This window comes from Catharus ustulatus, chromosome 17, assembly GCF_009819885.2.
Source record: "Catharus ustulatus isolate bCatUst1 chromosome 17, bCatUst1.pri.v2, whole genome shotgun sequence".
Classification (NCBI taxonomy): Eukaryota; Metazoa; Chordata; class Aves; order Passeriformes; family Turdidae; genus Catharus; species Catharus ustulatus.
The window spans coordinates 14,401,879-14,422,080 of record NC_046237.1 but is presented as its reverse complement, the minus strand read 5'-3'; the positions used below and the strand labels follow the sequence as shown (position 1 = coordinate 14,422,080).

General features: G+C 46.7%; 1 protein-coding gene across 2 annotated transcripts in view; it reads right to left on the bottom strand.

Moving 5' to 3' along the window:
* Nucleotides 1–19,061, bottom strand: part of RBL1 (RB transcriptional corepressor like 1) — a 28,763-nt gene extending 9,702 nt beyond the window's left edge. For both annotated transcript variants that reach the window (XM_033074815.1, XM_033074816.2), the window contains exons 1-15: nucleotides 18,914–19,061; nucleotides 18,671–18,804; nucleotides 17,413–17,613; nucleotides 16,107–16,171; nucleotides 15,887–16,015; nucleotides 15,621–15,781; nucleotides 14,849–14,898; nucleotides 13,034–13,217; nucleotides 10,073–10,239; nucleotides 8,080–8,192; nucleotides 7,442–7,545; nucleotides 6,759–6,896; nucleotides 4,333–4,497; nucleotides 4,046–4,181; nucleotides 1,795–2,061 (exon numbers count right to left, since the gene is read on the bottom strand). In XM_033074815.1, coding sequence (XP_032930706.1) covers nucleotides 1,795–2,061; nucleotides 4,046–4,181; nucleotides 4,333–4,497; nucleotides 6,759–6,896; nucleotides 7,442–7,545; nucleotides 8,080–8,192; nucleotides 10,073–10,239; nucleotides 13,034–13,217; nucleotides 14,849–14,898; nucleotides 15,621–15,781; nucleotides 15,887–16,015; nucleotides 16,107–16,171; nucleotides 17,413–17,613; nucleotides 18,671–18,804; nucleotides 18,914–19,045 — 2,146 coding nt within the window. In that variant the 5' untranslated portion in view covers nucleotides 19,046–19,061. The remainder of the gene's footprint in view (nucleotides 1–1,794; nucleotides 2,062–4,045; nucleotides 4,182–4,332; nucleotides 4,498–6,758; nucleotides 6,897–7,441; nucleotides 7,546–8,079; nucleotides 8,193–10,072; nucleotides 10,240–13,033; nucleotides 13,218–14,848; nucleotides 14,899–15,620; nucleotides 15,782–15,886; nucleotides 16,016–16,106; nucleotides 16,172–17,412; nucleotides 17,614–18,670; nucleotides 18,805–18,913) is intronic.
* Nucleotides 19,062–20,202: the final 1,141 nt, after the last annotated feature.

Here is a 20,202-nt window from a genome sequence, read left to right as displayed (position 1 = left end):
GTCTAAAATTACTCTGTCCCTCAGAGTCTTCAGAAATGGTAAAAACTACATTTCTGGTAAAGTTTAAAAGGAGAATCTGAATGTGAAAGATCTTTTCTAAAACTTATCTGAAAGTACAACATTTACAAGGAATCACAATTTCTGTACTTGGTTTTCCACTTCTTGGGGGAAGATGGGCATTCTTTTTTTTTTAAAATTCTTATTCTGCAAAACTGGCAGCATATCCTATACAGTCCTCAGTAATCAAGTTCTCTTGCTGAAAATTGCCTTAAATGTGAGTAGTGCAGAATTTTTCTTTCCATCTTTAACTATACACCCAGTTTTTAAATTACAAAATGGCTATAAACTAATTGTTCATGTATAATTTTCAGAAAAAGGAAATTCCTTTTTACTTGATACTCAAGTATCACCCAACTTCCACAAAACAAAAGTCTCACAGTATTTTGATAATGTTAACATGTAACCCTTATCCAGAAGTTCCATAGACTTTTGAGATTATAACAGATCAAATTAAGACAAATTGCAGTAAGTCATTACTGGAGCTGAGAACCAAAGTACTGCTTAATGTGTGAGGTATAAGTGGAAGGAGCAAAGCTCCACAATTTCTTCTTCAAGGGGAGAAATCCTCAGTGTGTCTGCTAGGGATCAGATGTCTCCAAGGAGATGATGTCAATATAAACTTATGCTTTCTTGTTGTTGTTATAACTTAGAATTGCTCCTTTTTTTCTTTCTCTTAGGGAATTTTCTCTCATATGTTGCTAAGACAAAGACCAGTACTTAAGAGACACAAAGTAAGTTGTCACGCTAGATACTGTCTTTACCTGGGGGTGGGGTGTCCTCTTCGGAAGGGAAAAGGTACCTGGAGATTCAGCTGGGTGGTGAGGGGCAGGGCTGGGCTCCTTGCCCTCTCTGGCTGTAGGCTGTTTACTGGAGGGAGGTCAGAAGCCCAGCCCAGTCCTGCTTCGCCTGCCATGGGAGAAGCCACTGAACTGGAACCTTACGGGAACCCAGCCTCACTGGAGAGGACCCTTGCCATCTGCTCAGGTACCTCAGGGGAAAAAATCAGCACCCTGACCCCGCCTGGAGGGCACGTTTCCCAGGCTGCTGCAGAGCAGGGCTACCCCTGCCCTGCCCTTCTTCTGCCACCGCTCTGAGTTTTTGCTACACTGTAGCCCCACCAGCTTCCTGCCAGGACACTTGGGGCTCTGGAGTCTTTGCTACACTTAGTTTGCCACCCCAGATGTGCCCGCATCTGCCGTTCCAGCTGCTGCTCCGAGGTTCCTGCTGCAGTCCATTTCACCATCCCGAGGGGCACAGGGACCGGCTGCTTGCCGTGAGTTCCCACAGGCAGCCCCTTCTCCATCACTCCCGCCAGCCCGCCCGCCATTCCTGTGTGGAGAGAGGCGGCCGAGCCCGCGCCACAGCGCCCCCTGCAGCCACGGGGGAATCATTGCAGCTGCCTTGCCTGGCCGGGAGCCAGCAGCGCCCCTGCTGGCTGTGCCCGGAACTGCACTGCAGGGGAAGGTGCCCGCAGCCGGGACATGGCTGGGACTGGGGCTCTGCCTCTGCTCGGGGCTGTGCCGGGGCTGTGTTTGTTTGCCTTGGTACACACACACACACACAGAGGGAACCAACTGCTGCTCCTGTCTTTCACACGGACAGTTGCTGTTGACAAAATAACTGGTTTTTTAGGAAGAAAAAGCAGCATGCTTTCAAGATGCATGGTTGGTCTAAGCATACTTTAAGAGCAAAGAAAACATCCTAGTAGTGAAGAAAAACAGCAGTAATTCCTACCATGCAGTGGGATAGTGACCTTCTGTCCTGCTTTTCCTGGTCCTGTAGTGGTTGTCATGGTCAGCACTGTCTGGCCAGGAGATGCTGACATGTTTTCAGCACCAATACTTGATGCTGGAGCAATAGTCAGCTTAGTTCCCTTCGTTAAGATTTTTTCTACCTGCATTTCTTTGGGGCTGTCATCTCCAAAGAGCCTTCTCTTAGCACTTCCAGCTGTAGGAGAACTGTAGCGCTCGTGAACGGAGATTGGAGACAATGGCTGCATGTCTGGCATGTCAAAGAAGAAAAAATAAACCAAACAAAACCTTAACAGCAGCTTAATGGAAACACTTCTGCAGAGAAGGGGAAAGGATGCCTTCCAACTACACCAGCAGAAATCACTTGTAGCTCAGGCCTGTTCTCAGATTTCACTGTTCAGAGGTGATAAGAACAAGATTTTAAGTCTGACTGACTCCTTTTGCAGTCACCCTAGACAGCACAGTTCTGCCATCAGGTATCACATGGAAGCTGAGCAGCCACTCTGATCCAGAGACTGAAACACACAGGATCACAGGTACTTACTCCAGTCAGCCTAGCAATTAGTAATATTTGCAAGTGTTAATCCTGTGAACACAATTCCTTTACAGGAACACTGACCATATTCCTTGGACATGCTGTCTTCCCTATGTTCTGGCTTTCCAACTCTCTCTAAACTGCCCCCAGTCAGGTGACTCCACCCCCACACAGCCCCAGTTCCTCTCAGGCTTTTCTGTTGCTTTCAAACATTTATTCCAGTAGTAAGCCTGAAGTACACATCACTAATGTACAGGCTTCTGTTCACAGGCTTTTTGCATTTCTGCTGCAGTCTGTGATAATAACAGTGACAACAGTTTCCTATTTCCCATGAATCAGAAATTGTCTGGATAACTGGCCAGGTGAGATTGATTGGAGACTGTGGGGAGTGAGAGGTATGGACCATGCTATGCAAGAAAACCCAGGTTATTACACTAGTCACTAGTATTTATAGCTCCCTAGGTTCTGTACAAAATGTTCCACCTGGACCCCTTTGCACCTGTTCCTGTAGCAACACAGTCTTTTCAGTTATTAGGTTCCTGTTACATTCTTTTGCACCAGCAGTGTCCTTGTTACATCTTCTCTCCTCAGACGGTCAGAGTGACCAGACTAAGTGATGTGTTCCCTTTAGCTCTTGCCTTGAGTTTCTCTCTCCTACTGCTTCCGCTGTACCAGGGTCAAGAGGTCAGCAGCACTACCCAGCTCAGCTTCTGTGGCTGCCTGATCTTCTACAGGAGACCTTATTTCTAACTCTTTCAAGATAGTTCTCTTGGTACCAAAGACAAATAATCATTTCCTATCTCCACCATCCTCCCAACTGAATTTAGGAGAAGCCTCTAGTATCAGATTCTCATATACAAATCTGTGTCTTACAAAGCCTTCTACATATATGACGCCATTTCTAATCTGGTTCCTCTTCCATCAGTGAATCCTAACACTTACAGCAACTGCTTGTACATCTCCTTCCTAAGGAGTATTTAAAAAAACACCAGTCTTGTTTGTTGCCAGACAAACACCGAGAGACAACATTAAACAATCCACCAGTCCATGGTGCACCTGCAAGAACATACGGACCAGTGTCTGGGATATAACTAAAGCAGCAATTCCTAACATGCAAAAGGCATGCAAAAGGAACAGCAGTGCTGGCACTGCTTCTGCACCCTCATTCAGGAGACAGTTCTGTGTGAGACCCAGCAATCTGCAAAAAGCAGTTCTTCAGAGGACAAAACACTGCAGGCAAAGCATTGTCCTCTACCCCTGCACAAGAACAGTTCTGTAGGAAACAAGAATAAGTGTAGCTCTGTCATTACGTTAAAAAAAAAAGGCACCTAAAATCCAGACTAACTCACTGACCATAAACTAACAGAAAGAAAAAAAAAGAAAAAAACAAAAACCTGGAAAAATTTGAACATCAATGGACAATAAATGATTAGATGACAACCTACTGCAGAGTAAGGTCACCCTGGCATCAAGCCAGCAGCAAAATCTGCTCCAGTCCAGAAAGGAAGCACTGCCACCGTGTGCTGCCAGTGAGTCAAAGCATTGACTGGGTGCATCTAGATCTTCCCATGATCAAATAAACTTCACAATTCCAAACACTCAATTCAGATTCAAGGTTGCCTTTTGCAATTACAAAGAAGTTTTAAACCCCTCTCCCCAAATTTACACATTGAAATAATGTCAGAAGCCTCGAACATACCTCGTCTTAAACTCCCACCAAGATCTGTCCGAACCTCTTTCACTCGAGGATGAATTATGGGAGATAATGGCATCATGGGCAAGTGCCCAAACCCACTTCCTCCATTGCTGGCCTCAAAATTATTGGGAAATATTACCTGAGAAATAAGAAATGTCAGTGTAAGACAATAATTTCCCTTCTGTTAATAGAAGGTTTTCTGCAGTAATGGTCTCATTTGAACAGTTTTCTATATAAAACAAGTGAGAAAAGGAACATGAATTTCCTCCAACAGGAACAAGATCACATACTTCTTCACAGGTTGGGACTTTGTTTTCTGAGGCCTCGAGTGCATTCCAGAGTGCCGAGTTCCGAGTCCAGGCCAGACTCTCCAGAATCTGTTCCTCAATGCTATTGAGATGCTTCACCATGTCTCTGGAAAGTCCCTCCTCAGACCGAATCAGCACTTCAATAACCTGAGGGCAATGACACACACACAGATATGTCACACTGTTCATGTTTAAGATCATCAAACTTCATTTATTTCAAGATCCTGTTCAAAATGTCAGAGCGGTCCAGCCTCCTCCTCCCATCTTCATCTTCCCAACCCTCTTCTGATCCTTCTATTTTTAACCCCCTTTCCCCAAGCAACCTGGGAGCTGGAAGAGGACAGCAGATATGCCGTCATTGCAGAACAATCCACTCCAGGGACTTTTAGGGCCCTCTCTCATCACTACTATCTGTGCACAAGTGGAAGCACTGGGCACACACAGCACTGACCTGGGAGATGTGATCAGGTACAGCTGCTCAGCAGGGGATGCGATAGCCCCAGCATTTCAGCCCAAAACATGAGGAGCTGAAAAACACTGCTTTGAAGTTTGATTTAAGAAGCACTCAGAAGCCCTAACATGATAAATGGGGGTTGAACAGAGCTGACCAATCCCCTGCAGTATCATACTCCAACACAAGATCCAACCTGAGTTATTCCTGTCAGAGGAGAATTCAGCCTATTTATATACAGCTCCAGAGGTGGAAATGCCATTGTCTCGGGCTGCAATACAGGATGTGACCAAAAGATCTATTCTATCACCATCTGTTGAGACCAGGTGGGGCAGTGATCCTTATCTCCATGGGAGATATTCTGCTAATGGGCCATCCATTGAAGCCAGGCATTGTTCTTTGTATTTTTCACAATCCATCCTTCCTCCAGGAAGTTATCTTCTGCTAATAGCCCATTGAGTCCCGCTGTGTGACTGATAAAATTACTGCATCCCATTGGGAGATGCTCCAGCCCAGGGGGAAGAGCCAAGCCTTTCCTACCAAGACAAAAACAGATTTTGGGACACCAAGTAGCCCTTTTTCCACTGGATTTCAGAGGAAAACCAGACTTTTCCATATCATCACTGGACTTTAGAGGGAAACTACACCTTCTACAGGAACACTGCTTCAACCGAACCACATTTGTCACTGCAAGAAGACTGCAGCCACCATTTAATGGGACTGCTACCAACACCCTGCCTGACGGGGTGTTAGGTTGTACTCTGACTTTGTCAGGGCTTGGAGTTTGTTCTTTGTAGTACTGTATTTCTATTTTAATTTTCTTAATAAAGAACTGTTATTCCTAATTCCCATATCTTTGCCTGAGAGCCCTTTAATTTCAGAATTACAATAATTTGAAGGGAGGGGGTTTACATTCTCCATTTCAAAGTGAGGCTCCTGCCTTTCTTAGCAGATACCTGTCCTCCAAATCAAGACAGCCATAAAAGTTCCCTGGAAGACCTATTGATATGTTTAGTTATTCCTGCTACAGAAGTTACACCCAGGGAGCAAAGTTATAAAGTCTCTCTTGTGTGAGACCTTTGCAATGACAATTTTTGTCCAATTAACAGTGCTGCAAGAATATATACTGAATAGCTGAGTAAAATTCAAATGAAACATAAATCTGTTCCACAAAGTTGGATGTGCACTAGTTTTGATGGAGACTATCAACAGCCACAGCAATACTGACAGATTTGTTACAGATCTACTATTGCCCTGCAGCTGAGGACTAAAGGAAAAGGAAAGGACAGAATATGAACCAGCTTTCCCAAAGGCCACAATTTTTTGGTTGCTGTCATCTTAACAGAACTATTTTATTTATTCAGAACTAACCCCAGTAAGCAGCTAGGCATCCAGCAAAAACTGGAGGCATATGGATAGATGATAAACGGATTGAAGTAGTCAAAAATCAAGTAACACTAAAAGTGGGGGAAATGTGGTTAAAAAAAGAGCAAAACCAGAGAGCAGCCTGGAAAAGATATTCTGTGTTCTTTTACATAAAGGAAAAATCCCCACACTTAGCAAAGCAAGTCTGTGATAACTAGCAGTGGCTAAAGGCAACATTTCAGATCTGTATCTGCTATTTCAGGACTACATTGCAGTCAATATATATAAACATCAAAAAAATACATGCTTGAAGGCTTTAGTCTAGTAAAAGTTGATCAGCAGTATGTTAAAGATCAGTACCATTTACAGAATGGGTTTTTTTTCTTTATATTTCAGCTTCAGCTCTAGCATTACACCTTCCAAGTTATACAATTCAAGAGAGCCAGAATTTAGAATAGAGCTAGTGCACAGTTAATATCAATCCTTGTCTTACCTGATTCCCTAAGGAGGAAGAGCATCATCCCCTATGACTCTGAATCCAGTAACATGCCATTTTTACTACAGATTCTGCCCTAAGCCAATGTTTATTTACCTTATAGAAATAGAATGGCCGGAGGTCAAGAACTTCAATGATCCAGGGGAAGGTGCGAGGGGAGCTGTAAGCGAACAGCACAATCTCCAAGCAGCATGCCAGGAGGGAGCGGTGAAAGAGATCCTGCTCCAGGAGAGCCTGGAGAGACCACACAAAATGGCATTGGCCTCAGATTTGGGAAACAGAAGTAGGAATTTTGTGGCACTAACACTACACAGTTTTTTGTTGGAAAGAAGCTGGCTTCTTCTCCCATCCACAACCTCCTTTTTACACAGAGGTGGAGGAAACCAGAAGTAGAGTAACACCACCAAAACGTTCACATTTTGCATGGACAAATGAACTGGTCTCCTTGCTGTGCATCACAAAGCAGAGCAAATGCAGTGCTGTCTAACATGAAATACTGATACTGTTCACTGGATAAAGAAGAGAATAAACGTTATCTGTCCATAAAGCTGTGATTCTAGAAGGCAATACAAATTGAGATGTTTGGTTATGACAGTTATACTGGTTAAAATAGTAGAAGAAAAATACATTTTAGCAGCTCTCATGTATTTCCCCTTTTTAGTATTAACAATACACATGGAGTGCTTTACAGTGCTTTGTTCTGGAACTGCCTGAAGATAGATATACCCCAAGAAACAGTTAAAAAAAGTGTTCTAATCTATCACTGGTTCTCTACTTACAGTCAGATCCTTCCCATGCAGTCTCCGTGTTTCTTGTACCATTATAGTCTCCAAGATTTTATAGTACAAGATCTCTGCCAGTTTCAATCTGTTTACAGCAAAATCTGAAATTTAAAATCAAGAGTAAGTCCAATGCCACTGGTACAAATGGGGTTAAGACTAAACTGACCAGCACCTGTCCTCATCCAAAATAATAGTTCATGTGCGAACATGCAGACTTTGCAAACAAAAAAAAATAAATTCAGTAATCCACTAGTCCCAACTACAGCATGAAATTCCATAAATATTTTAAAGGATTATTTATTGTATTCTTGTGATGTAATTTTGCAATAATAATTTTCCTATTTGCTTTCAGTTTCCTTTAAATTTTAAAGCTAACAAGACTGCAAGTTTACACTTGTTAAGAGTTGATTTTCCATGACTTTCTGGTTATCCCAGTTTGAACTGCAACCTTGGGTTTACTCTGCCATAATTTTTTTATTCTTTACAGTGTACTATTTGACAGCAGCAGTTTTCTGCTTGGGTGTATCCTGGGATAAAACCAGCTCTACTGCCCTAAATACAGAAAGCAGTATAGGTATGCATTCTGTTTGCCCTGGTTTAGTATTTTGAAACACCCCATGCCTCTCATTCCATACCTATGTGAGATCCTGGCTGCTCATCTGTTGACTGAGTGTAGCTGCAACAGAAGGTCTCACCAATTTCCTTCACTCTGCTCACGATGCTTTCCAAGGGGCTGCGGGCACAAGACCTGAAGCCAAAGGCAAAGAAAGCCTTGTTTGTATAAATTAATATCCAGTTTAAAAAAACAAATATCAAGAAACAACAATAACTCTAAGACCAAAATAAAAAGATACCCCAATTATACTGAGCATTCCTCATCAGCAACTACCTGTATTACACAGACAGAGGAAAACATAAAACATACACAAGTATTGTGTTCTCTCTTCCTAACAGGGTCAGGGAGGATATGCAGATCTTGGAACAAATGCAGGAGAAAGCAAGAACTACAGCAGCACAGTGAGAAGATGAACCTGCCAGAGGCATGGAGTAAGGATGCTACAACAGGTAACCTAACAACCAAAGGCACCCCCAACACCACACAGGCCAGGCTCAGTTTGAGGGAGCATAGTAAAGGTTAGAGGGAAGAGGCAGCAGCATCCTCCCCATTTCCTACAAAGGCTGGGAGAACTGAGGAAATCCACACTGTCACTGTCATAAAAAATGGCCCTGGTATCTCTGGCTGGAGGTGCTCTTTCTCAATGCCTCTGAATTTTCCAGCAACTCTGTTTTAGAGGACAGTGGCCTATGGCTGGTGTCAAATTAAGACACTAAACTACTCTGAAAAGTTAGAACTAAAATCAGCTAGGGTTTCTATTTGAATAAAGCCTTCTAATGAACTTCAAAGCTTTTTCCATGAAATTTGAAAAAGAAAATACTGAAAAGCATAGAATATTACACAGTCTGAACTACAGCTCCTCCATTTCTTCCAGGGACACAGTACATATACCCCAGTGCCTGCTGAACTTGTAGCCAAGATGAGCAAAGTACTCATCACAGCTCTTGCCAAAGGTTTACTCAATTCTTGTTCCCATGTAAATATTTACCTCTCTCTTGACAGTCTGGTTTATTATTTGGAACAAACATATGTTTTATTGGAGATTATAGACACATTAATGTCTTAATTGTATAGTATAGATAGTATCAGTCCTTATAAAAACAAAGAAACATTCAAAACAAATGCATCTCACAGAGCAAAGCTGTAAACTTTTAAGAACTAGTGCTAGCAAAATTTTCAAATATACATAACTCTAAAGATGAGAATGGCAAGTTATATTTTTCAGCTGTTTATGATGGTTACTTTAAAAAAACATTGCTTCGGCACTTCAAATTTACCTGCTAATACTAAATGTCCATTCTGATTTGTAAAAATACACCTGGAGACCTTACACTATAATACAGCAGGATCTTAACTTGGAAAGTTATCAGGCAAACACCCAGTATCCTCACAGCTATTTACTATTCAATTACTGCTTTTTATGAGCTATGCTCAGGGAGGAAGGCAGTAATCTGAAATGTGCTTAGGGAACAGAACATCCCGAGTGGGAAACACGGCTGCTGCAATTTCAGGTCAGCACTGACAGTGACCAGGGTCACTGCAAGGCTTGTCCTTATGCCATGGGGTTAGAACAACACACCCTGAAGTAGTGTGAAGGAAAAGTGGGCAGCCAGAAGCTGCTTTTAGTTTTGTTTTCCCAGCTGAGGGTGAAGACTGCAGCTTGTTCACCTGGACGTTTCCGCCCTCCTCCAAAACCTCTGCCAACGTGGTTACCACATCTTTTAATTGAGAAGTACTTGTTTAAAATGTAAACAAACAAAAAAAGCATTTGGCTTTCAAGCAGACAGACAAATCAACAGCAGCAAAAGCTGAAGCTCCATTTAACACAATGGTGGTGACAAGTCAGATGGGGGGGTGTGTGTTCAGCCACTATCCTCTAGATGAGATCATCTGGAAAACAGAAGATCCTTCAACAAGAAATAATAAAGACCAAATATTCTGTCCTGAATTTAAAAAACGGCCAAAAGATGCTTTTCTGTGTCAATGAGAGCAGCTGAAGGGGACATACTCACTCAAAAATAGCTGTAAGTTGCTCACTTGGTGCATTTTTCAGCCCAGCCACCATGCTCTGCAAACGGCTCACGCTCTGGGTGGCCGAAGCCACAGGAGTGATGGCAGCTTCCTTTTCTCGCAGGTATCTTCTGCCAGTCAGTGGAGTTGAAGGTGCAAATGACCTTTTCTGTCAGACAGAGAAAAAAAATAAATAGAAATCAGCCAACAAACTGTTTCAATTACCTTCCAAATGAGCATCTCCTGCAAAATTCCTTCAAAGATTAAAATGACACTAGTACAAGCAGGTGAAGACTTCATCAAACCTGTGAGATCAGAAGTGACTAAAAATGAGCCCCAGATTTCCCAGGACTCCATAAATATAAAATATAACAAATCTTGGAGCAGCCAATATTTAAACCAAAGAGATTTTACAACTAAAACATAGTAAAACAAGACCTAAAATCTTAAAACCTGTAAATTTTTAGGTTCATTTGAACACTGAGAATACAGGATGAGGAAGAGGAAACACATGCTTCCATTCTCAGTCCCTGACTGCATCAGCTGGGTGCCACAAGGGATGGGTGGCAGAGCTACCCAGGAGAGGTTCATAGGAAAACATTCCCTAGAAAATGGTTTTGCCTTCGTCCAAAGGATGAAGTGGCACTGAGCAGATGGAGCTGTTTGGAATGCACAAACTTATCTGTATCCTGCTCTCTGGAACTGACACAATAAAGTTTTTGGATTTAATTATCTGAACTGACAGCATTCTGAAGATACAAGGCAAATAAGAGAAAAGGTTAAGCCTGCAGTCATTATGTAGAAACAGTAATATTATTCTACTACAGAAACTGAAGTTCAGAATTAATGAAGCTCATTCCAAGCTCCCGTCTTCGATTTGCCTGAATATGAAATCCACTTACACTTGGGAGAAAAAGCTAAGACATATGATTCATTTATACTAGCACCACCATCTCAGAGTAACAATTCTTATTTTTCAATTGACATGTAAATCCAACAGCATATTGTTCTTTCACACAGCCAGTACTATTTTCCCTTAACCAAGATTAAAAAGTAATCAAGCAACTGTTTTCCTGCATGTCAACTTCATTAAATACATTTTATACTTTTAAACATAGTGAAACATTAACTCTGCTTACAGGCTACTTTTTGTAATGAAGAGAGACTTTGCTGAGGTTTATGTGTGAATCTCATTTTCCAGAGGAGTAGGAAAGTTGACTTTTCCTTTCTTAAGAAAGGAAACAGTGGGAAAACAAATGAATTTGGTTTCAAGGTTTTGTGGTATGATTACGGGGTATAAATGAATCTTGATCAAAACTAAAACTTGCATATTTGGGTATTAATTACAGTAATTTCACGACTATAAGGCGCACCCTTTTGACTAAAATTTTCCCTCGAACCCGGAAGTGCGCCTTATAGTCCGGTGCGCCTTATCTGATGTACAAAGCGGCGAAATTTGCCAAACCGGAAGTGTGAGCTGAGAGCCGTGGGGGGAGCCGGAAGTGCCACTGCAGCCGGCTGGGGGCGGGCCCGGAGGCCCGCGACACTGCCCCTGCCGGGTGGAGGCGGGCCAGGGGGACCAAGGCACCGCCCCTCTCCGGTCCAGGCAGTCCTGGGGCCTCATGGCTGCCGGGTGAATGTGGGCTAGGGAGGCCGCGGCACCCGCCTTCCCGGGTCCAGGCAGTCTCGGGAGCCCATGGCTGCCAGGTGAATGTGGGCAAGGGGGGCCGCGGCACCCCCATTCCCGGGTGGAAGCAGTCCCAGGAGCCCATGGCTGCCGGGTGAATGAGGGCAAGGGGGGCCGCGGCACCCGCCTTCCCGGGTCCAGGCAGTCCCGGGAGCCCACGGCTGCCGGGTGAATGTGGGCAAGGGGGGCCGCGGCACCCGCCTTCCCGGGTCCAGGCAGTCCCGGGAGCCCACGGCTGCCGGGTGAATGTGGGCAAGGGGGGCCGCGGCACCCGCCTTCCCGGGTCCAGGCAGTCCCGGGAGCCCATGGCTGCCAGGTGAATGTGGGCAAGGGGGACCGCGGCACCCCCATTCCCGGGTGGAAGCAGTCCCAGGAGCCCATGGCTGCCGGGTGAATGTGGGCAAGGGGGGCCGCGGCACCCCTGCTCCTGGCTCCAGGCAGCCGCGGGAGCCCATGGCTGCCGGCTGAAGGCAGGCTAGGGGGCCGGCAGCAGCCCCGTTCCTGGGTCCAGGCAGTCCTGGGGAGCCATGGCTGCCGCGTGAATGTGGGCTAGGAGGGCCACGGCAACCCCGCTCCTGGCTCCAGGCAGCCGCGGGAGCCCATGGCTGCCGGATGAAGGCAGGCTAGGGGGCCGGCAGCAGCCCCGTTCCTGGGTCCAGGCAGTCCTGGGGAGCCATGGCTGCCGCGTGAATGCGGGCTAGGGGGGCCGCGGCACCCCCCTTCTCAGGTGGAAGCAGTCCCGGGGGCCCATGGCTGCCGGGTCCAGGGTGGCTCGGTGGCTCGCGGCACCGCCCCTACCGGGTGGAGGCGGGCCCGGGGGCCAATGGCTGCCGGGTGGAGGCGGGGCCTCGGCCAGCAACCCCACGGGGTGAGCTGGGGGCGGGGCCTCACTGCAAAAAAAAAGTGCGCCTTATAGACCGGTGCGCCTTATCTGATCTACAAAGTTGCAAATTTTGCCGAATCCGGGGGGGTGCGCCTTATAGTCCGGTGCGCCTTATAGTTGTGAAATTACTGTACTTACTGATTTTTCTTAGACAAAACCAGACTATACAACTGAAAGTGCACTCTTTCTGTTTAATAAATAGTTATTTTAAAAATTCTAAGGAAAGAAGATACCACCTTTTCTCCTTAGCAAGACAGCACTGAAGCCTGTGTTCACCATCTTCCTCTCAGGAAGAAGAAATTTCAAGTCACCTCAAATATTCAAAGAGTGTATAAGGATGAGAAAACTTGAAGGAGAACTTCAAGTGAGCTTGCCATGTTAAATGAATCACACCTTTTCAAAATGCTGCTGCAGATGACACTCCATGTGAGCTCTTGCTGCTGTTTTCTCTCCTGGCACATCTGCAGGGAATTTTCGGGTGCCAATTTCTTCTTCAGCATCAGCTCCTAGGAAAACTCTCTCATCAAAGTCACCCACGGTCAGAACATACTCCTCATACTCTTTATTCAGTGCTTTGCTGAAAGAGAAGCCCAGGTTTAACACCAAAGGTTTAACTGTTGAAGAAACAAACGTGCCCCAGGAGCACAGGTACAACCCTAAGCCAACACAGGGACAGTTTCATGCTCTGGACAGCAGTGCTGCTCCCACCTCCCTGAGCGACCTGCCCCCAGCCATCCCTCCCTGCCCTTGGACCCAAAACCTCTTCAAGATCACTGCAGGAATCACTCTTCCACCAGCATTTGGATCTCAGTAAGAAGAGGGAAAAACCAACTTTGCTTTCACGGCAGTTATGAATAAACCAGCGTGGAAGTGCTCAGCCATCAGAGGCTAAATCTGCACACACACAGAGCAGCCAAGGAGAGAACTGCACCCACCCCCTGGCTGGATTTCTGTTTGCTACTCTGTAGCCCATAATTTTCCTCATGGTGCAGGGGAGGGGAAAGTGAGGAGCTACCTGCCTGGGTTTTATTTCTAAAACCACCACTGACATGTGAGACCAAACAAATCCTTCATTTTCTTTATTCCAGCAAACCCAGTTGGAAAAAAGGAATGCTTAATCCCACCAAGGCTGCAAAACTTTAAACATATACTTAGGAAGTAGAATGGAACTTCTGGATGAAAATCAGAAACGGTTTGCATCAATAATCTTGGCCCGCAGTTGGGTCAGGAATGCAGTTCCAGCATGCGTAATAATGGAATATAACTATTCATGACACAAACAGCTCTGTGATCCCACAGGAAACCTGACTGTATCACAGGTTCAGCCACTCCATATCTTTTAAGAAAAAGTAAAGGTCTATGCAAAATTGGACAAAAAGCCCCCAGAGATGCTTACAAGTATTTGAGATGCCAGACTATTTGCAAAAGAACAGGGACTACTGCATCATTCCATATGACAGTTACTGAAGGAATACTATTAATTTTCAAGTGGAAATACTAAGAGAAATTCAATGTTCAATGATCAAAGAAATTAGGTTGTATCTAAATTGAGGTGTTACCTGCATCGTTAAAACAATCGAGACTTTGCTCAAAATTCCCAAAGCAAACCAACAAGTTAAAAGTTTGCAAACAAAAGCCAAAAACAAATTAATATGTATTTTTGCAAAAGGCAAAAAAACCTGACAAGGATTTTTATAGTTTGAATTTAAAGAGCTTTCAGAAGTGAATTCAAAGTTTCTGAAACAACTACACTTGCCTTCCACTGAAACCGCTCATCTCTTTTTTGTGGTTTTACAATTTTTGCTTCCTTTTCTTTTGAGTCCATCTGCCACATCCACAGATTTATATACTCAATTAGAGATAGAGAAATAAATTTATAGAGATTTCCCTACTTGGGCATAATACATCTGCGACCTTCAGAGCCAAGGTTTTGATGTGCATTACATTATTCAAAGGTTACAGTTGCCAGAAAATCAGAGCAAGCACCAAAAACTTGACATCAAGAAAGAATCTCTGCAGCTTGAACCCATGACATTGGCCACACCTCAGATCCAGAAAGTGTTTCAGCCAGAGAGCAGCTCTGATGGTCTAATAATCAAAACCCATATGGCAAGATAAAGGAACAGGAAAACTGAGATTTAGTACACAAAGGCCTGTGCTTTAGACATGAACCAAGCCTTATGATTAAGAACAAAAGCTGTAACTTACCTATTTTCTGTGAAGTTGCAAAGATCCAATAGACAATCTCCTTTTAAGATCTGAGAATAAAAAGCAGAAATATCTTAGATAATAAAATCAAAACTGTTTCAAGTGCAAGGGCATGACGGTTTTAGCCAAAAAGGAAATGAGATTTAGGTACTTATATGGACTCTTTCTTTTGCCTAGACCAAAGGGCCACAGTGCCATTACCAAGACAGAGTACAAAGCCCAACCTGATCCAAGCTCCAGACAAATTCACTGCTCAGAGCCAGCCCTGCAATGTGACATCTGTTCACTGCTGGGTTAGGGACTGGCTCGATGAGCAACTACAAAGAAGCTTCCACAGAGCTTGGAAAACATTTCCAGGAGCAGGACAATTTGTACATTTGCAACCTCAACCTATCCTTCCAAAGCATTATGCTCAACTTCAAGACAAGCAGCAGGACCCACAACAGACATCCCATACAATTATTTCACAAGGAGATCACTTCTTTTTTTGCCAGAAGAAAGCATCATCTTTCACAATTCAGTTTCACACTGCCAAGAAAGGAAAGCAAAGATTCTTCACTGACATAAAAAGCTGAAACAGAGGAGACCTTACAGGACACAGCACTAAAAGTGTGAAGGAATTCTGCTCCTGCTAAAATACGAAGAAAACCTGAGCCTGCCTGAGTTCCTTTGCTCATTTCCTTTGCTCTCCCCTGTGGAAGATGCAGGATTTAAACTCTCTGGAGACCACTACAGAGCATCACCAAGTGCTGATAAAACTCTTGAGACGTACCTTCCTATCAAACAGCTTTGCAATGTATGGTTTGAAGTAGTGCTCCTTGATGCCTTTCGCTTCCACGAGGAGCCCATCGTGCAGCTCGCAGAGCATGGCAATGATGCAGGGAGGGTCCTTGGAGCCTTTGATCTCCAGAGTGTGGAACTCCACTGGCAAGCCTGGGAACAAGGAGGAGAGGGGAAGACAACCAACCTTCAACTTCATTTCAAATGAGTCAAGAGAACAAAGCACAGTTGATTGTAAATAATCTATCCCCACCATACCTTTAAACGATGGATTTAGCAAATCTCTTCTGTTTGGACACAGAAGGGCATTGGCAAAAATCAGGTCCAAGCAGCACAGAAGTAAATGATAGGAATTTACTAAATCATCTCCAATCATACGGAAATTACCTTTAAGAGACAGCACATCACGTCAAGCAAGACAAGAGAAGTTCACAGCTGGGAACGTATACAAACCATGCAGGCAAAGCCAGCAGCCTACCCTTAGTGTACACAAAGAGAGTCCAGCAGAAGTTGAAGAGATCTTTGACACTACATGGCACCCGCCTGTCAACAAGAAAAATGGGGGAGAAGTCACTCCTCACTTCCAGGATGCCAAACCTTATTCTACAGTACAAATTTCATTCCATTTTCCTGCTCAAAACAACAGCTGGAGCTGCTGTCTTCATTCCACACTAAGGCACAGTGTAAGCTACATGTCCTGAGTTCACTCTCGCTGTTTGACAGACAGTGCCTGACCTGGCTCCACAGTGTCCTGCACACATCCACAACTTCCCAACACTGTTCCCAAGCCAAAGGCTGCCTCTGGCCTCTGACCCTGCCATGCTATTCTGGTGTCACACCTCCCACAGAAACCTCCCACAGAACCCTCCCAGCCACAGGTGGGGAGGCGACAGAGCCTATATCAGTGATGTTTTTTCCAAAATATTTTACTAAAGCATTGGCCATCCCTTGTACTACAGCTCAGCTGCTGATTCCTGTTTGGAGCAGAACTATCCAAGTCCATGGAGATGGAAGACCAGGGAAGACATTACTCAGACCACAGAGCACCCAACAGAGCATTTCTCCCTGCACTCTGCCTGGAGATGTGAAACTACACTGGAGCATTGTACCAGAACAGTTATACCCCCGCACATCTAGAAAGCTGACAAAAACACCTTGAAGATCCACAGCTTGGCTCCCTCATCCCCAAGCTTATATTCTCACTAAAAAGTTGTCACAGCCACATATTCTTGCAGGGAATATGGACAAGCTCCTTTCAACAAGGCAGACATTCCATGTGTGTGTGTAAGATGACACCACACATTCTCAAATTTGTTATAAAAATGAGCACATCAGCTGTAACTTCCTCCCAGTTGGTCTTTCCACTCATCTGGCAACCAGGGCAAGCACCTGGCAGCATGAAGGTGAGGGGATGTGACAGCTTCGAGCAGAGGGACCGTGGTGTGATACCAAGCCTCTGTGAGCTCTGTGCCAAGACAAACCACTCCTGTGCTACTTCAGCTATTTCTGCTGAACTTTCAAAGTGTTCATCCTTGGAGCTAACCCACCCCGTGGTAGCTCTCCCCAGCACACCTTGACATTCTCACTGTGGGACAGTTCCTGCGTTACAGCAGCTGGATATGAAGCCCAGGTGACCTGAGTTGCACCCACCGGGGTCAGGGATGGCTCTGCATTGGCTGCATTTCAGAGTCAAAGAGACCTCATCACTTTGGAAATTAATTTTCATAAATTTATATTGGGAATAACCCTTTCCCGGGAAAAGTCACATCGAATCTAAAAAATACCTCTGCTTCCTGCTTCGATGCGGTTTGAAAGTTTCTTCATAAGGGTTTTGAAACATATCAAAAAATATTGGTTCAAACTTTTTGAAAATCACAGTTGACACTTCAAAATTTCTCTCCAGCCTCTCCACTCGCTCTCGGAATTCCTGGGGTAGGTTTGACATGTCCATCCACTTCTTCATTTTGCTAAAAAACTGAATTAAACTTAAAAGAAAAAAAGAAAAGTCTGCTTTGAGCTTTAACTGACTTCCATTCTAAAATTTTAAAAATCCAAAATACAACATATTTACTCTTAATGACTGACATAATTACTACATAGGTTTACAGTTTATTTTGATAAGACTCCCAAACTGTCTATCAGCTTTTTGCCTTTTATCACTCTGGGTTTTCTCCTGATCCTCTTTAAGGCATGGGAACATTAGTTTAATGTGGATACTGTCAGCATGGCTGTGTAGAGCAGGGCAGTGGTGGACAGCAAAGTGCAGGCGTAGCTCTGCGTGTGTTGAGGCAGAGGCAGGACAGGTAACAAAACAAGCCAAGAGTCAATGCCTGTTACCTGCACAAAAACCTGTCAGCTGGGGATGTAAATAACTGACAAGCCCTCCTGCAGCTCAGCAGGGCATGGGGCCATAAATGGAATGAGCAGCATTCCAAGCTCCTGTTCCAGGCCAGAGCCACAGCAACAGGGGAACTGCTGTCAGGGTCGGGTGAGTTCTGTGATCACCAGTGTTGTGCTCCCAGAAAAACCAGCAGCTCCAGCACTCCTTCGGGATTTGGCCTGGATCCTGAGTCAGACACCCGCTGCACCGGGATGGCACGCGCCGAGGTGTTTGTGGTCAAATTAACTACAGAGAGAAACAACCGGTGTGTGCAGAACGACTGCTGGTCCGACACAGGAGGTATCCTAAAGGCTTGAAATTGGAGATTACGTATTTGCATCTAATTGCCATCCGTAATAACAGCGGATTTACTGCTTTTACTCCGCCGCGGCTGGCAGCGCCGGGAGCGAAGGCGCACCCCATGGATTAGCGGGTTTGGCAGAGCAGAGCAGGGCACGGCACAGCACGGGTAGAGGAGGGCACGGCACGGCACGGGCAGGGCACGGGCAGGGGAGGGCAGAGAAGGGTAGAGCATGGGCAGGGCAGGGCCGGGCAGGGCAGGGCACGGGTACGACAGGGCAGGAGAGGGGAGGGCAGAGCAGGGTACAGCATGGGCAGGGCAAGACAGAGCAGTGCAGTGCAGGGCAGGGCCGGGCGCTCACCTGAGGCGCGCGGAGCGCAGGATGCGGGTCAGGGAGACGCCGTTCCCCTCCATCGGGCTGCTCCCCACGGTAGGCACGCGGCTCCGGCGGCAGGCGACGTACAGCGCGCAGGCCAACCAGTGCAGAGCCTCGCCCTGCGGGCACGGGCGCCGCGGTCACCGGGGCAGCGCCGCGCCCCGCGGGCTCGGCCGGGGCGGGACCGCGCCCGCCCGCCCCCGCCCGGCCCCGCCCGGCCCCGCTCACCTCCAGGCTGTAGGTGCCCCGCAGCGCCGTGAATTCGCGCAGCGCCTCGGCCGCGCTCGCCGCATCCAGATTGAGCTCCCGGCGGAGCCGCTCCACGGCGGCGCCGGGATCGGCGGCCCCCGGGCGGGACATGGTGGCGGAGCGCGCGCCAAAACCGCCGGAAGGGCGGGGCCGCTTCCGCCGCGCGGAGGGGGCGGGAACGAGGACGGGACGCGCGCGGGGGCGGCGGTCGCGGGCAGCCGGTGTCACCCGGTGTCACCCGGGGTCACCCGTCTGCAGGCGCGCGCTCGGTGCTGGCGGTTGCTCGCGGCCCATTCCCACGCACGGCTCCGGGAGCCGCGGCAGGAGCGGCTTTTTCTCGGCCGCCATCCCGCACGCCTTGGGACACGCGTGGGTGGCTGCAGCATTTTCCGGTGGCCTCGGGGAGCCGCCCGCACTCCCGGCCGCGGCCGCGCTCCCCGTCACTCGCAGCACGGCCCCGGTGCCGGTTCCGCTGAAGCGGCGCCGATGGACCGAGCCCCCTAAGGAGCACTACCTGTCCGTCGGGAGCCGCGGGGACAACCGCCCCCCGCCGTGGGCAGGGGAGCGGCTCCCGCACCTCTGGAAGGGGCTCGAGTCTCGCAGCTTCTGCAGCGCTGGTTCGGGGTAGGGAACAGGGCTCTGAACCAGCCTGTCACTGTCACTGGAGGATCCCTCCTGCCGGGAGGGCGTGGGCGGATCCCCCTCCCCGGTACCTGCGGCCATGTGAGGATGCTCAGAGGCGCGTTCAGGACCGGATCCCGCCGCACACGCTCACTCGGCAGCCCCTGCCCTGCCTTGTCCCGACCTCCGACCCCACTCACGGATCCCGGGGTTGGTTTTCTTGAAAATGCCCTCCTGCAAAGTGCAGGGATCAGTTCCTGGGATCTGCAGGCTGGTGGGGCTGGTTCCTCACTGAGAATCAGATCAGCTTCGTGCTGTCCAAAATGTTACTCTTCATAAAAACCAGCCTTAATCCAACATCTGAATCTATTTGGAAAAGAATTTGCCATAAGAGCATGGAAAACTGCCTGTCACGAGCAGAGAGGAAATGTGTTTCATTTGGGGTAAAGAAGCTATGGGTCCCACAGGCTTATTCCTTCTGGACCAGAGACGTGTCTTCCTCTGGCTGAGCTGAGCTTCGTTTTTTATGCATCTCTTTCTCTATCAGAAATCTCCCTTTCTGGAGGGGAAAAGAAGTCACTGTGAGGTTTTCCTTTAAAATTTTGTTTTTCCAGGCAATTCCTGTAGAATGACTGCCTATGCTGCCA